Source organism: Sapajus apella, unplaced genomic scaffold (assembly GCF_009761245.1).
Source record: "Sapajus apella isolate SASKATOON/1434 unplaced genomic scaffold, GSC_monkey_1.0 scaffold71, whole genome shotgun sequence".
In the NCBI taxonomy this organism is placed as follows: domain Eukaryota; kingdom Metazoa; phylum Chordata; class Mammalia; order Primates; family Cebidae; genus Sapajus; species Sapajus apella.
Window position 1 is genome coordinate 4,381,905 of NW_022437011.1, and position 15,235 is coordinate 4,397,139.

Sequence of the window (15,235 nt, forward strand, 5' to 3'; positions counted from 1 at the left end):
TAATCTTCAATATGTTCACTGTCCTTTATTCCCCTGTACGGTGTGTTCTCCTTGCTCTCTTAAGCAGCTTAGATCCCTTGCTTCATCTTCAATTCCCTTGAGTTTTTCTCTCCCTTCTCAGCACTCATCTAAAAGAGCCCACATTCAATTCCACACCCTCCCTGCTCCTTGCCTGCACATATACTGCTGTAAGTGGCTGGAGGGACATCCACAACCAGGTTTATTGGTTTCTCTTTAAATTTATGGCCACCATTTGAAGGGAATCCTTAGTGCTGCTATTACAGGAAAGGGGTACCAATTCAGACCCCAAGAGAGGGTTCTTGGATCTCTCACAAGAAATAATTCAGGGAGAGTCCATAGAGCAATGGAAGCAAGTTTATTAAGAAAGTAAAGGAACAAAAGAATGGCTACTCCATAGACAGAGCAGCCCTGAGGGCTGCTGGTTGCCTGTTTTTATGATTCTTCTTGGTGATATGCTAAACAAGGGGTGGATTATTCATGCCTCCCCTGTTTAGACCATGTTAGGGTAACTTTTTGACATTGCCATGGCATTTGTAAACTGGTGGGAGTGCAGCAGTAAGGATGACCAGAGGTCTGTCTTGTCACCATCTTGGTTTTGGTGGGATTTAGCCGGCTTCTTTACTGCAAACTGTTTTATCAGCAAGATCTTTATGACCTGCATCTTGTGCTGACTTCCTGTCTCATCCTGTGACTTAAAATGCCTTAACCATCTGGGAATGCAGCCCAGTAGGTCTTCGGTCTCAGCCTCATTTTACACAGCTCCTATTCAAGATGGAGTTGCTCTGGTTAACATGCCTCTGACCACTGCAAGGTGATCATATCATAATTTCCTAGTTCCTTATTGTCCTGGAAAATGATTTTCATATGAACTCCTTCTTCTCTCTCCCAATACCATCTTTCCTAGACTGTCTTAGCTGATGGCAGAGAAAATAGATGGAGTCAGAAAATAAATTCCATAAAGTTCCTCCAGGAAATAGACTCAGCTACTGGACTCTGTGTGAGGATATTCTCCTTTTCAGTTGTTGTGGAAGAACCAGTCTTGTTTCTAGCTAAGGGCAAGCTCTCCACTCGAACAGTAAATGTCATCTGAGTTGCCTGTTCTAGAACTTTCTTACAGCCATTGACCTACTTCTCTCCTGCCTCATAAAGTTTCCTCTCCTGACCGAATCAGCCCCGTTGGCATATAACTAATCAGTGCCCAGGTACCAATTCTACTCTACTGAGCCATTCTTTGGCCCATATGTTGCCCTGAAATTTTTGGACTGTATCATATTAGCAAAGTGATCCTTCACCATCTTAATTCATCTGCTCTGAAATCTAGAATCAGGAAACTCTAAAAATGCATAAAGAAGCAAAAGTAGATACTGTAAAATCTAGATTCTAACTACATGCTCTTTAGTTCCAGAAAAGTTCTTCTTCACCTATTTAATCTTTATCTAGATGCAATTTTTAAAAATTCTTACATTCACTCACCTAATAATTATTGAGCAATTTCTATGGACAAGGCTCTACTTCAGGCATTCAGTGAATAAAACAGACACATCCCATGCTCTCAAATAGCTTACATTCTGGTGATGGGGAGAATACCCAATAATAAATTATTACATCATGTGGTAAAAAGTACTATGAAGATAAAGCAGGGAAGGGAGCTTGCAAGTGACAGGTGGTATAATAAGGGTATGCCTTATTATATAATAATGAGTATAAAGTAAACTCCATGATATTTGGGACTTCTTATTCACCTATGTTGCACTAATACCCAGAAAAATAATGGCACGTAGTAAGCACAAGGTAAATATTGCGTGAATATTTTGTGAATGAATGAATTAATGAGTGATGGTGAAGAAGATAACCCAGTTAGGAGGTTGCAATAATTCAGGTGATAGCTAATGGTGGCGAAACACAGGGAGAAACTTTGCAAATGATGAGAGGAGCCTATGGTCTGGATACATTTGAAAGATATAACCGGCTAGGAGCATGACTCATGCCTATAATCCCAGCACTTTGGGAGGCTGAGGTAGGCAGATCACCTGAGGTTAGGGGTTCCAGACCAGCCTGGCCAACATGGCAAAACCCCATCTCTACTAAAAGTACAAAAATCAGCCAGATGTGTTGGCAGGCACCTGTAATCCCAGCTACTCAGGAGGCTGAGGCAGGAGAATTGCTTGGACCTGGGAGGCGGAGGTTGCAGTGAGCTGAGATTGTGCTACTACACTCTAGCCTGAGGGACAATAGTGACACTCCGTCTCAGAAAAAAAAAAAAAAAAAAAAAAAGAACTAATAGCATTTACTGAAAGATTGTCTATAGAGTAGGGGTGTGATTGAAGGAGAGAAATCAAGGATAGTGCCAAATCCTTGGCCTGAGCAACTGGCATGGAGTACCGGTTGATTTAGGTGTGGAAGTCTGGGGTATGGCAGGTGTGGTAGCCAAAATTCAGCTTCTTTGGGACTATAAATCAAGTCTCTCTTTCTATGTCTTTCTCTCCCTCTCTTTCATACTTTCCTGAGATACCTAAAGCCAAGCACTGCTGTGTATCCAAGAAAAACCATTCAGAATCATTCTACTGTGGAAAACATCCATACTGGTTCCATTCTTCTCTCTCTTGGCCAGACACAGAGGCATCCTGTGTTGATGGCTGCCTTTCTTATAGCCAAGGAAGGCTTTTTCCTTCAAATTCATCTTAGAGGCTTTATTTTGGTTCAAGAAAGTGAAAGATAATTAAAGGGGATGAAACAGGGAAAGTAGTGTTTGTTGTGCATTTCTGATGATGGCAACAGCTTGAATCAATTTGCTGGTTATTATGTGTTCCTGTGCCTGGCTGGTCACAGCAGTCAGATCCAGAAGAACACATTGCAATTGCCATTTAACATGGCCTGTTGCATGCAAACCTGACCTCAAAAAGCTTAACCAGGTCTTGTTATTTGAAGCAACACACACACACACACACACACACACACACAATCACCAAGCGATCAAAAATATGGTATAAATGTATTTAGTAAAGAGTGTTCTGGATTATAATGATGGTAACAGAGGAGATAACTCAGATGTAAGAAAGGCAAAGAAATCTGTGAAATTTAAAAAAAAAAAGAAGCAGCAGTTTTTTTTTTTTTTTTTTTTTTTGGATTGTAAATGTCTCTTATGTATTTTTACTTTTCTTGAGAAAAATTTGCAAGATCCTTTCCAGCAAGTTTGGGGCAGTAAAATCTATGGGAAAGATGCAGAGAGAGAGAGAGAGCTCTGCTGGTTTCCATAGTATGTAGTTAATTCTCTTTTTACTCTGTTCTAAATATAATCCTGCTCATTTGCATGCCAATCCCCAGAATGCTTTGTAATTTCACAACTCTTGGCTAGTGGTCTCAGCACTTATGCTTTAAGAACAAAGCAAAATGTTTAGGGCGTTCCTTTGGCCCACTCTTTTTTTTCCCCCCTTGTGTTTTGCAAAGGAATATAGGGAGGTGACCTTTGCTTGGCATTCATCCTCCTTTCCAGAGTATCACAGAAATAAAGTGGAGACTGCTGTGGACTTTTCTTGTGAAGACTGCATTCAGACCAATTAACCATAAATAACTAGCAGCTTTGATTAACTCACTTGAGAGGGAGTGTTTAAGGGGGGGTTTGCGTGTCCTTGGATTATGTGACCAGTCTGGTTTTTTCAGGTTTATGGCAAGCCCAAGCTGTAGTATTCTGTATCCTTTCTGTGGATGATGCCTTATATAGTTTCTTTATTGCAAGCACGTCTTCACTTTAATGACAAGATGTCTAGAATTGCCATCAGTAGGCTGCCTTATGGAAACGTGAATTCAAGATCTTCAACACAGATTTAGTCACGCTTAGTGACATACAGGATTTCTATTTAATAGAACATTAAGACTGACAATTGGGGGGTGCGGTGGGAGACATTTTCAAGGGGTTTGTAATTTTTTTTTTTTTTTTTTGCATAGCAAGTGTTTTTTTCTTGTTCTTTAAATTGTATGTTTGGAATTATTTTTCGTGAGAGTTGAGCTCCCTTACTTCCAGCCACCACTCAGGCCCCACCCACAGTGGCCTCTCCAAATTTGTCTTCCTTTGGCAGTTTGATTTTAGCAGGTATCTAAAGGACAATATATTCCTTCGCCGAAGGGCCGTGGTTTTGCTTCTGAAAACACGTAAACCTTCGTCTGGCAGCCCTGCCTAAAGTAAACTCTGGATTGTGAACAGCACACGTGGTTCACTACTGACTGGGAGCAATAGCAGTTCTACTCAAAATCCATGGCTGCACACCAGGAAAGTGTCTGGGCTTCTGCCTTCCCGCTCCACAGGTGTTTTCTAGTTTTTACTCAAGGGCAGCATTCATGTTCTTTCTTTGATTCTGAGAGTCAGGCAGTGGAGTTTCTTTACCAAGATGTTACGTGTATATTTTTTAAATACAGGGAATGATGAGTCCACTGCCACCGTGCTCCTCGCAGCCCCCCAGAGCGAGTCAAGGCTTTCCATTTTCTCATGTGTATGTTTCGGGTCTGGTGACCCCAGCAGGCCGGCCAGGCAGCAGTCAGACCAGTCCCCGGCGTCGGAAGGGGCTGCGCCGCAGTTTACCACCCGGCGGACCGCAGAGGCGGCGCCCAGCCCTCCTCTCGAACAAAGGCGCGGCCGCCGCATTCGGTCCGCGCGATGGCGGAGGAGATCGGGTGCCGGGAGGGAAGCCGGGAACCGTCTCCATTCTGAAACCAGGGCGGGGAAGGTGGGAGATCCGACGAGGGGCTGGCTGGGGGCGGCGGTGGCGCCCGGGGCTCGGCCACGCGGCGGGTGGGGCGTAGCTGCTGCTCCCACCCCTGACCCGGGCCTGCGCGCCCGAAAAGCCCCTCGCGCCCCCTGGTGGCTGTGGAGCAGCCTGGCTCCACCGTACTCGCAAATCAGAAAAAAAAAGGAAGAAAAAGAAAAAGTGGGTGAGGCAGATGCAAAGAGGAAAATCAATAGGGATAAGAGAGAAGAGGGAGGAGTCGCAGATCAGCCATTCTTGTCTTATGGGGTCCCAGCTGGCACAGTAAAAGAAAAAAAAAAAACCCGGGCGTGAACGCGGGTGGAGGAGGGTGTGCGTGGGGGGGGCGGGGGTGAAAGGGGGACTGGGGAGATTTACTATTGTCTCTGGCAGCCGCCGCGGGAGCCCGGGAGGGGGGCGGAGGCGGGCGGAGGCGGCGGCGCGGCCAGCGCACCATTCACTCCACCTGATCTCGGGGCGCTGTGCGCTGAGGAAGGCGCAGGCGAGCCGGAGCAGAGGAAGGACGGAGAGAGGCAGCCGCTGCAGCCACCGCCGCCACCATGTCCTACCAAGGCAAGAAGAACATCCCGCGGATCACGGTGAGTCCGGGCGCCGCCGCTCCCTCCCTCCTCGCTCGCTCCCGGCCCGCTGTGCTGCGGGCGGGGGTGGCTCTGATGCCGCCGGCTTCCCTGGCTGGGTCCCCGGGGAGGGACGGAGACCCCGGGTCCGGGTGGCGGAGCGCGGCGGTCAGTCCAGCCGGCGCCACACAGACTGAGCGACCCTGGGGTTTGGGGAAAACAAAACAAAGAGGAAACCCAAATAGTGGCGCGGAGAACTTTGGATTATTTATCCTCCCTTCCCACCGCCAGTAGTTCCCCAGTAGCGCGGGGCTCGCCGCTTTCCCAGGACCCCTGCTCCGCCTGGGGTGTCGGTGTGTGCAGCCCCAGGTTGAGGTGTGCTTTTTGTTTAAGGATCCTTTTGGCCGGGCGGGGTCTGGAGAGATGACACCTTTCTCCAGGGGTACTTGGCAGCCCGACCGCGCCCCTCTCCCAGCCCCAGCCCCACGGCTCTGACCCTTGCGCCGCGAGGTTGGCGGGGTGTCTGGACCACCTGTCCTCGCCAGATCCCCTTCTTTCCTGCGTTCACTCCGACTCATGTTTCAGTGTGTCATTCATGGGACCGGACAGCTAACGTGGCTGCAGTGGGAATGATCAACTTTGTGTGTGTATGCCTTCTATGCACTTTACATTTTTCATTTCATTTCTCCCTCACACCAAAGAAAAGGACGAGTTTTTAGAGCAGATTTTAGTTTGCTGTCGCGGGCGCACGCTGTGTGCATGCAGAGTTCAACCCATTGTGTGCAAGACCGAGACACCCCGACCGGCGGGTGTCGGATGCGCCGGGGTGCGCCTAGGGCGGGGTGGAGGGGGGACGTGCCATTATCAGGTACAGAAGCCGCATCTTCACTGGCGTCCAGCAAGGCTGGGATTGCATGGTGATGCCCCGCAACGATGCTCCCAAACAGTAGACACATAATGGCAGGCTGGGATGGGCATTTAAAAAAATAGAAAAAATAAAAACTAACATTTTTTAGTTTAGCACGAAGCAATGCAGTTGCGCTTTGTCTATAGTGAATTGGATGGTGTGTGTGTGTGTGTGTGTGTGTGTGTGTGTGTGTGTGTGTAGTGGGGGAATGGGTGGCTACTCCATCTTTGCAAGCTGAACAAAGGAAGTAATCAGCTGGCCCTTGGGAGGCTCTGCAGCCGCCTTAGGGCAAAGCTTTACCTGCCATAGTAGCTGATTTGCAGGGTCCGCCAGGTTTTGTTGTGGGCATGAGTCTGTTTGCACTTGTTCCCTTAGGCTTTGGAACGTCCTGTGCGTTTGCAATTGAGATGCAGGACCTTCCTGTCTGCAGGCAGGAAGAAGCCTCTCTTGCCCCTAGTACACTTTATTGTCAATTGATTTATTTCTTTTGCCGCATCATATCTTTTTCATGCAACTGAGCTTCACTTCACACAAATGCACCCCACCCCTACCAGCTTCTCAGCTGGTGCTAAGGAAGAAACACTCCCCAGGGAGAAGAGTTGAGGCCGGCAGGGATCCTTTTGCCTGGTAGAGGCTTTGGGTTTTATCCGATCCTCTTTTACCACTACCTGATATCATTCACTTTCCATTATTGAAGAAACACTGTGAGTCTTTTACAATGCACGGTATTATTTAGTGCCTACTGTCTTGTCTTTCCAAGGAGCTGTGGAAGTTATTATCAAAATAATAATAAAATAAAAAGAAAAAAGAAAGAGAAAAAGCTGATTGGGACAAAAGCTCAATTTTTACTTATTTCCTTAATTTAGGAGATTGAGCCACAGCTCTCATGCTGTTCCATGCTGGAGGTATGCTGCATGTATCTGCCAATTGCTTTATATCCAGTATGTATTTGCTAGTTTTCCTGTTTGGGAAAGGCAGAGAACCGATATTTTTTTTTTCCTCCTAGACTGCAGTGGTTCTTCTTCTGGACTCATCCTGTGACATGACATTGAGAGCCACACCCATTCTTCTAGGTATCATTTAAGGAACGATAAAGAAATTCAGCCTTGATAACTTGACTTAGGAGCGCCAGTAAATGTGGTTGTGCCCTAATCCCAGGGCCAGGTTTGCAGTGGGTTCCCTTTTGTTTCTGTTTGAATGATCTTCCCTGGGGTACCTCCTTCATTTTCAGTGCAGCTTCCATCCTTTCTCTCTGTGTGTGGGGCGTGGTGCTGCATAGCAGCCTCTGCCTCGAAGCTGGGGCTGTATCTCTTGCAGCTGTAACAGGAGTAGACAGTGTTTGTGAATTTCTTCAAACCGGGCTGCCTTGCATTCATTGTTAAAACCAAGAGGATGAAAAGGAAGGGCATAGCAGGAGGCGGATGTTGGTCTTTGGGGATAAGGAATCCATTTGTAAATTTTCTCATGCTTTGTGTTTGCATTTCCATGAACAAGGAATCTATTTTATAATAAAATTTTTATGTATGTTTGCATGTCTATTATAAGATTATAGTTGTCTATATACTATGAAGGTTGAGGTACCTTTTCTAGATATAGTTATAAATATAAAAATGTATACATAGATATTCATGTGCAGAAAGTATGATTAAAGATCTAAATATAACATATACCCCCTACCATCAATTCTAGTACATTTAAAAAATGGTCGTATTATGGAATTTGAGTTGAATTTTCACCCTCTCTATTCCTTTCTGTGAAGGCAGCCCCACCCAGTAGCTGAGGTGTCACTACAATCTGAGGACTGATGGGGGCAGTCTTTCTTGGCCTGGTACACTTTGCCTTCCTAGGAACTACTTTCTATCACTGTTTTGGGTCCGGAATAGGGTTGGTTGTTTTTGTTTTGTTTTGTTTTTTCCTCCTTCCACCTATTTTTGTTGCCCTCATGAGATTAAGACATTCTTACTCTCCTTGTTTTATTGGTTTCCTGTTGGTGGGGGAGGGGGAGATTTCTGTGTCCCTGCTGGAGCTGGCTCCACCTTTCTCCAGGAGTAGCTTACCCTTCAGATCTTCTTCGTCCCTTCTCAGGTCGGCTCTGTGGATTATCTGTTCTACCTCAACATGAGCCTTGTTTGTACTTATCAGACTGGCAGTTTTGGAGTTCAACAGATCACAGCAAGGGACCTTGTATCTTCACTGTCTAGCACTGAACCTGGCATACAGATACATAATGATTGTCACTTAAATGGATGAATTAATTAAAAATTCTTCCTAATAATAATAGCCCCTACCTGTTGAGTGTTTGTGGCAGGTATTATGTGTTCTGCCTTACATGCCTTGTTACATTTAATCATTGACTCAATCAATACTGTCTGAGAGGGACTATAGTTATTCCTCTTTTATAAGTTAAAAAAATCTTAGAAAATAAAAATTAATTTGCCCAGGGTCAGAGAGTCAGTAAGTATTAGAGGCAGGACTTAAACCTACACACCCGACTGAAATGAAAATGCAGGTCCCTCACCATCACACACTTTTTGGTGTTCCGGCCTCTACCATTGCTGTGCCTTGGCATTGGTAGGGCAGATGGTTTCCAGACCGTCTCCACTGCTGGGAGGCATATTTTTCTTGTCACTGTCAACAAATCACATAGCATGGTCTTTCTGACCTTTTATTTTAAGTACATATAAGAACACATTCTTGAAATAGTAGTCACCATCAATGCTACAGGCAGAAATTCTTGGTAAGTCACAGTTATTGTTTTCCTCTGACATAAAGTTACAACTTGAAACTGACCACAAGACTGGGTCAGGCCCTAATACTTAAGCATTCAAGTTCCGGTGTTTCGTATGTATTTTCGTATTAGAACTTCCACAGATAATCATTTCCCAGTTAAGAAAGGACATTGAAATATAGGTAGGTGAAGTTATTTAGAGCTGCCTGGTTAGAATTAAGCTGAGGCTGTCATGGTGCAGCAGCTGCCTCCTGGAGGCCGTGCAGCTGAGATGTTGAAAGTTGTGGAAACAGCTCCAGAATTCTTTCTAGGAGACAAATTACAGAGAACCGTTTTTTTTTTTTTTTTTTTGCAACTACTAATTGGGTTTCGGTAAACATTGTCTTGCAGTTAATGCATTTCTGTTGCATTGGAAGTTTGGTGTGTGTGTGTGATATTTGGGAATTGCTGGAAGATATATCCCCAGTTGGGAATACAACTTGCAAAGTTCAGTCTAGGGTGTGTATTCAGAGCTCTCGGATCTCCCTTGAAAGGGTGTAATTGTGAGTATAGTAGGTGCCACTGGAATTTATTTTCTTTTTTGGAGAAGTGAAGGGACCTTCTGAACTGGAGGAACACCCAGATCTCTTTGGCAGTTGATCTGGGGGCCTAGAACTAGACTAGAACTGGAGGAAGGGACAGGCGCAGTCCCACCTTTGGATCTACACGCTCCTTGTGCTTCAGTGGGTGTCATTTAAGAAGGAGAGGAAAATATTAGGAGATGGAGAACTAGAGTTGAGGAAACCAAAAGAGGAGGAGTCACGGAAAACCAGCTTTCTCTGTGTTAGAAGGCACCTTGGAAGGGAAATTCCAGAGTGAAAAAACAAGAAAAATAGCAAGCACTTAGGAATGGAAAGCAGCTTAGATATCTGATCACTGAAGTCTCAGCCTAGGCCCTGCCTGAAGTGTTCGTTTGTTACTTTAAATTTTGAGCAGGTATGTGCTGATTCTTAGCCAGGTTATTCCTTTTCCTCAAATACTAGGAGAAGGCCTCAGGCATATAAAGAGCCCTGAATGTTAGTAGCTGTGACCAAGCCAGCTGGGCACTGGGAGGAATTCTGAAGAAATAGATTTCCTGAGAGAATTCAAGTCTATGTGGCAAAACACTCAGTTTATAAATAAAAAGACTTCCTGCTTATCACGCTGAGCTACTGAGAGGCTCGAACAGTGGCCATGAAAGTGGTCCATGAACTCTGAATGTGTTCAAGAGGGCAAATGCTGATTTATGTTTATAAAATCTCAGCTACTTTGAAATGTGGAAATTAATCAAGGAAGACTTGACAATGGTCTGGTTTAGAAAGAGACTACTTAGGAAATGTTTTTTTTTTTTAAAGTAAGAGTTTTCCAAAACAAAAATAAACACAGTGTTATATAAAACCTTTTTTTTGGGGGGGTGGTTAGTTACATTACATTGTTCCCAAGAATTGTGCTTGTCCTCTCTGGTAGTCCGATACAGGCCATTAGACCGCCTTTGAACTTTTGATACAGAGACTCTCCCTTAACCTGAATAGGGGCTATTCCTCTAAATTATTGAACTCTGTACATCTTTTCATCCTAATCAGCGTCTAGCCTAGAGTGACACACATTTTGAAGATCCCTTCAGCAGTTTCTTCATAACTTGTTTTTCAGTGACTTGTCTGCTCTTTTTTCTTCAGTTGGAAAAAAATAAAACTAAATTATAGGGCCATTTTTGTTTGCTCATTACATTTGAAAAACTGCAAAATGTTTACAACAGTAGGAAGTCTCCAGGATTTAAATGTCTGTCTTTGATGAAATCAGTGCTTCTAATCAGAAGGAGACAGGAAATTTGAATATGTCATTACCTCTTGTGATGGATGTTAACTGGAGAGGTGAACTGCTCCCTGGTTACTCCCTCCTCAGATCAATGCTCAACTTTGCCTCTTCTCCCACTTTCTCTAGGCAAATGAGAAACAAATAAGAAAGACCTTGGAAAACCCAGAGAAATAGGCTCCTTTATGTTCAGACACCTTTTGCTGTGAAGCCCCTCTTTCATCAACATTTGTCTATTTCAATATATGAAACAAGTATGCTCCCACCCCTCAAAAAAAGCCAAAGCTAGTTTGGTGGAATAGAATGAGCCCCTCAACTTGGCCTCTTCTTTTGGTTCCAGTCCCTACACGAAGCCCAATATCAAAACTACTTTTCCTGAGGAGCATTCTTCTGTTAATTAGATTGTAGGGAACTCAGTGGCTAGAAATACAGGACTAAGCATGGTGCAGCTGTTGTTATTAACTGTCTTAGTAAAAGCTACGTGGATTATCTCATTTAACTGACAGCAACCCTTATAGCTACAGTTATTAACCATCATTTTGCATTCTGGCGAGGGGCTCAGAGAAACTAAGTAATTTGGCTAAAGTCACATAGCTGAAAAAGCAAGACTCAGGGATTGATCCCTGCAGAGCTGAATTAGTTTCATAGGCAAGAGAGCAGTAGTTCTATAGGCAAAGGTGAGTACCTTCTCCTGCCATTATTTCCAGCTGTCTACACCTGTTAGCTCCCAAATGTGGGTCACTGTTCACAGGATGGAAGGATTGGGGATGCTCTGGCCAGCCCTATCACATTACTATTGGAACAACAAGTGAATTGTGTGTCCTCTTGACAGTGGTTCATATATTGCTTCTGCCAGCTGTCTGAGTGAGTTAGCCTCTGGCTTTTGCCCAGGAGCATGTACGAGTACAGGGTAGAAAAGCGGATGCTATTTTTCTGCCTTGCATCAGAGCAGATCTGGGTCTAAGGACCTTTCTCACTCTCTAGCCCTGTCTTCTTCCCAGACATAGCCAGGGTCTCTGTTTCCCTTCAGCCACACGGAGAAACGTTTATAGGAGACACCCAGCATTTTAAGCTAGATGGGGAAGCTCCACAGTAGAATGGTGCAGGGACCTATTTGGAACATCTGGAATTCAAAGACAACATTTCTCATGTCCTAATTAATATTTTTTTCTGCTGGAAGTGCTCGACAATGAAATTTTAAGGGTAAAATGCAATTTTATTTTTTAAGAGAGGAGTTCCTCGGACTAGTAGAGCAAAGGAGCCCTCTTGATTTTAGATATGGAATAAGGAAGCGAACCCTGGAGGGAGTATCAACACACTGTGGTTGAGGCCTGCCCTTGCCTCTAATTTACTTGTCACTTTGGGCAAACCCTTATTATCCCTCTCGGATTCTGCATCAGTAAAATGAGGGCATTGAACCAGATGATCCTTGAGGTCCCTGCCAGTGCAAATGACCCTGTGAGCCAGCCCCTCCTCACTTTGTTCCAAATTCACAGAGAGGAGTTCTAAGCCCTTCCTGTGAGGGAAAAGAGAGTAGGGAGAAAGTGGATGAGAGCAGCCATTGTTGGCTGAAACTCAGAAGGACCAGCCAACATCTGTGTTGGATATAAGGGTCTTTGGTTGCTTTTTACACTTAAAATCCCAGCCTTTTTCTCATTCAGGGAGTAGACTTATTTAGATTTTGTGCTGAGGAGAAATGGAATAATGGTGACTGATAGATCCTCTGCCTAGCAGAGCATTAGTATTAATTCAGATGAGCATTATTAAAGTGATATCATGATTCATTTGCTGTCACATACAGTCTTTCTTTAGCATAAGGCTACTATTGATAAGGGCATGAAGGCGACAGTTGCCCAAAATCTAGATGAACTAAACGAACAAGCAAACAAATAAGAAACAACTTTGAGTCTGTATGTGCTCACCAAGCTCTTTTTTAGCTGCTCTTGCTAATATTTTAAATATGAGGGCTGCCATTCAATGGAAATAATCTACCAACAAAGGCCCAGTCATGCCATGTACATGCCATGAGGAAAGGGATGGTTTTTGTTTTGTTACCACTGAATTTCCAGCCCTTAGTCTTTGGTTGTTGCATATTAGGCCCTCTGTATTTGCTGAATGAATCGATGTATTTAACACTTACCTGCAGGAATGATTTCAAGAGAGAAGGTCACCTGAAAGTATACCAATTTGTTCTTGTACATAATCTTCCCTTTTATTGACAACTTTCTAGAATATTAACTTCTAAATAAGGCCAGACTCTAAGAAACTAGCATAGGATCACTGGGCCAAGAGAAACATGACAGCTCTTTAGCAGAACAAGCAAGTCATTGTAATCCAGGGCCTGACCTGGGCACATGTGCCAGAAAGTCCATCCATCATTTAGACTTTTTTCTTGTCTGGCCCCCATTTCTGTCTTTCTTCCAGATTCTGCATCTGGGCTCATTCTGAACTTGTTTCAGGGGCCTACCTGGGTACTTATTGCCCACAAACAAAGACATCATTTCTCTTACTGCAAATAATTTAAAAGAATTAATGCAGATCTTTATGTCCTCTTTCAAATAGAGGGAATTGTCACCATGACTCTTTGAACCAGGATACAACATAGATCTTAATTGAGCTCTCTTTCTGCCTTTGCCCATAAACTAAAAAGTTATTAGAGTTATTAGCAGCAACTAGATAGGCCAATCTGCATTTGTAAAGGAAACTTGGTGTTTTGGAAGTATTGGTTAAGAAGCAGCTTATAGTTCTTTTTGTTTCCCTATTAGGGCTGGCCATTTACATGGAATGGTTTTGTTTCTGTGTGTTCTCTCAAAAGATTTTTAGTGTCTTATCCCGCTACACCTGTCAGCTATCTCTGAGCTATAATTGGAGCTATTCTTGTTACTAGCTTTTATTCTAAACATCATTCTTTCGTTTGAGGGGTCGGACGAGTTAACACAGATTTTACCAAGTTTGCCTCTCGGTGGAAACCAGAGTTCATGGTTTCAATATGTCTATGTGTAATGACAATCACTAGAGTCTTTTATTATTTTATTTTAGAGACAGAGTTTTGCTCTTGTCGCCCAGGCTGGAGTGCAGTGGTGTGATCTTGGCTCACTGCAACCTCCCCCTTCCGGATTCAACCAATTCTTCTGCCTCAGCCTCCCGAGTAGCTGGGATTACAGGCACCCGCCACCACACCCAGCTAATTTTGTATTTCTAGTAGAGATGCAGTTTCTCCATGTTGCAAAAGGAGCATCTGTAAGGGAAGACAAAATGGGAGAATCGAAGTATATTCATGGAACCAAAAACCTTTGATTAGAAAGTGTTTGAAGAACTATTTTTATTATAAGAGTGTCATATATAATATAATCAGGTATGATAAAAGCATTTTGCTATTTTTTTATTGCATAAAAGATGCTTATTGACCATAAGCTTGGGAAAAGTTATTTTAATAATAATAAGAATTCATGTTTATTGTACCCTGTGTAAAGTGCTTTTTATTATCTCACTTAATTCTCAAAACAACTCAATTAGTAGGTGGATTTTTAAGTACGTCTTTCTTTCCATTTTATTGATGAGAAAATGTAGAGAGATAAAGTAATTTGCCTAATATCGCACAAGGCTTAAATGTTGGAGCCAAAATTCAAACTAAGGTTTATGTGACTTACAGCTCCAATTCCTAACTGCATCTTATGGTGCTACCTTAAATTCTGCATCCTATGGTGCTACCTTAAATTCTCCCCCGTTTTATCTTCTCCCACCTCTGGAGTCACAAGGCATTGATTCCAGTTGGAGTTCACTTACTTCAAGTCCAGCAGTAAGTTGTTCTCTGCGCCTGTTACCTAAAAGGTATGGGTGGTGCAAGTTATGGGGGATGTGGAGAACAGTTGGTACCCCTCCTCTGCAAGGGCAGTGGACTCCTTAGCACTGTTTGGCATCAGGAAGCCCTCTAGCCTTCCTATTACGAGCAGTCTTTCCCTGGCATGTCCAAAGCTGCTCCACACTGTTGTACTTACACAAACAACTTGCCAGGGAGGTTCCCACCACTCTCAGCATCTTGGCATTGAATTAGCAAAACTACCAATTAGGGGTTCTTCCTAGAGTGAATTTAAATGCCACCTTCTCATTTCATGCCCTATGCTGCATGCTCCATTCTCTTAAATAAGTCTTAAGCAAGACTCTTCTAAGGTGTGCCTTACTATGCCTCTGTAAAATTCATACTTTGAGTATCCATGGAGATTACTCTTTTCCTTATTTCTTCTAAAAAAAAAATGGGATACGTGTGCAGAACGTGCAGGTTTGTTACATAGGTATACATGTGCCATGGTGGTTTGCTGCATCTATTGACTCATCCTGTAAATTCCCTTTCCTCACCCTGCCCCCCCCAGCAGACCCTGGTGTGTGTCATTCCCCTCTCTGTGTCCATGTGTTCTCAATGTTCAGCTCCCAC

At 43.8% G+C, this 15,235-nt stretch overlaps 1 protein-coding gene across 3 annotated transcripts in view; it reads left to right on the top strand.

The window, feature by feature from the left end:
* Positions 1 to 15,235, top strand: part of DPYSL3 (dihydropyrimidinase like 3) — a 118,927-nt gene that overhangs the window by 49,861 nt on the left and 53,831 nt on the right. The window contains exon 1 of one of the 3 annotated variants that reach the window (XM_032250310.1): positions 4,102 to 4,742. The exons of 1 other annotated variant lie outside the window; for it this stretch is intronic. In XM_032250310.1, coding sequence (XP_032106201.1) covers positions 4,407 to 4,742 — 336 coding nt within the window. In that variant the 5' untranslated portion in view covers positions 4,102 to 4,406. Of the gene's footprint in view, positions 1 to 4,101; positions 4,743 to 4,954; positions 5,360 to 15,235 lie in introns of those variants that run through there. One more of the 3 variants, XM_032250311.1, reaches the window with a different exon arrangement.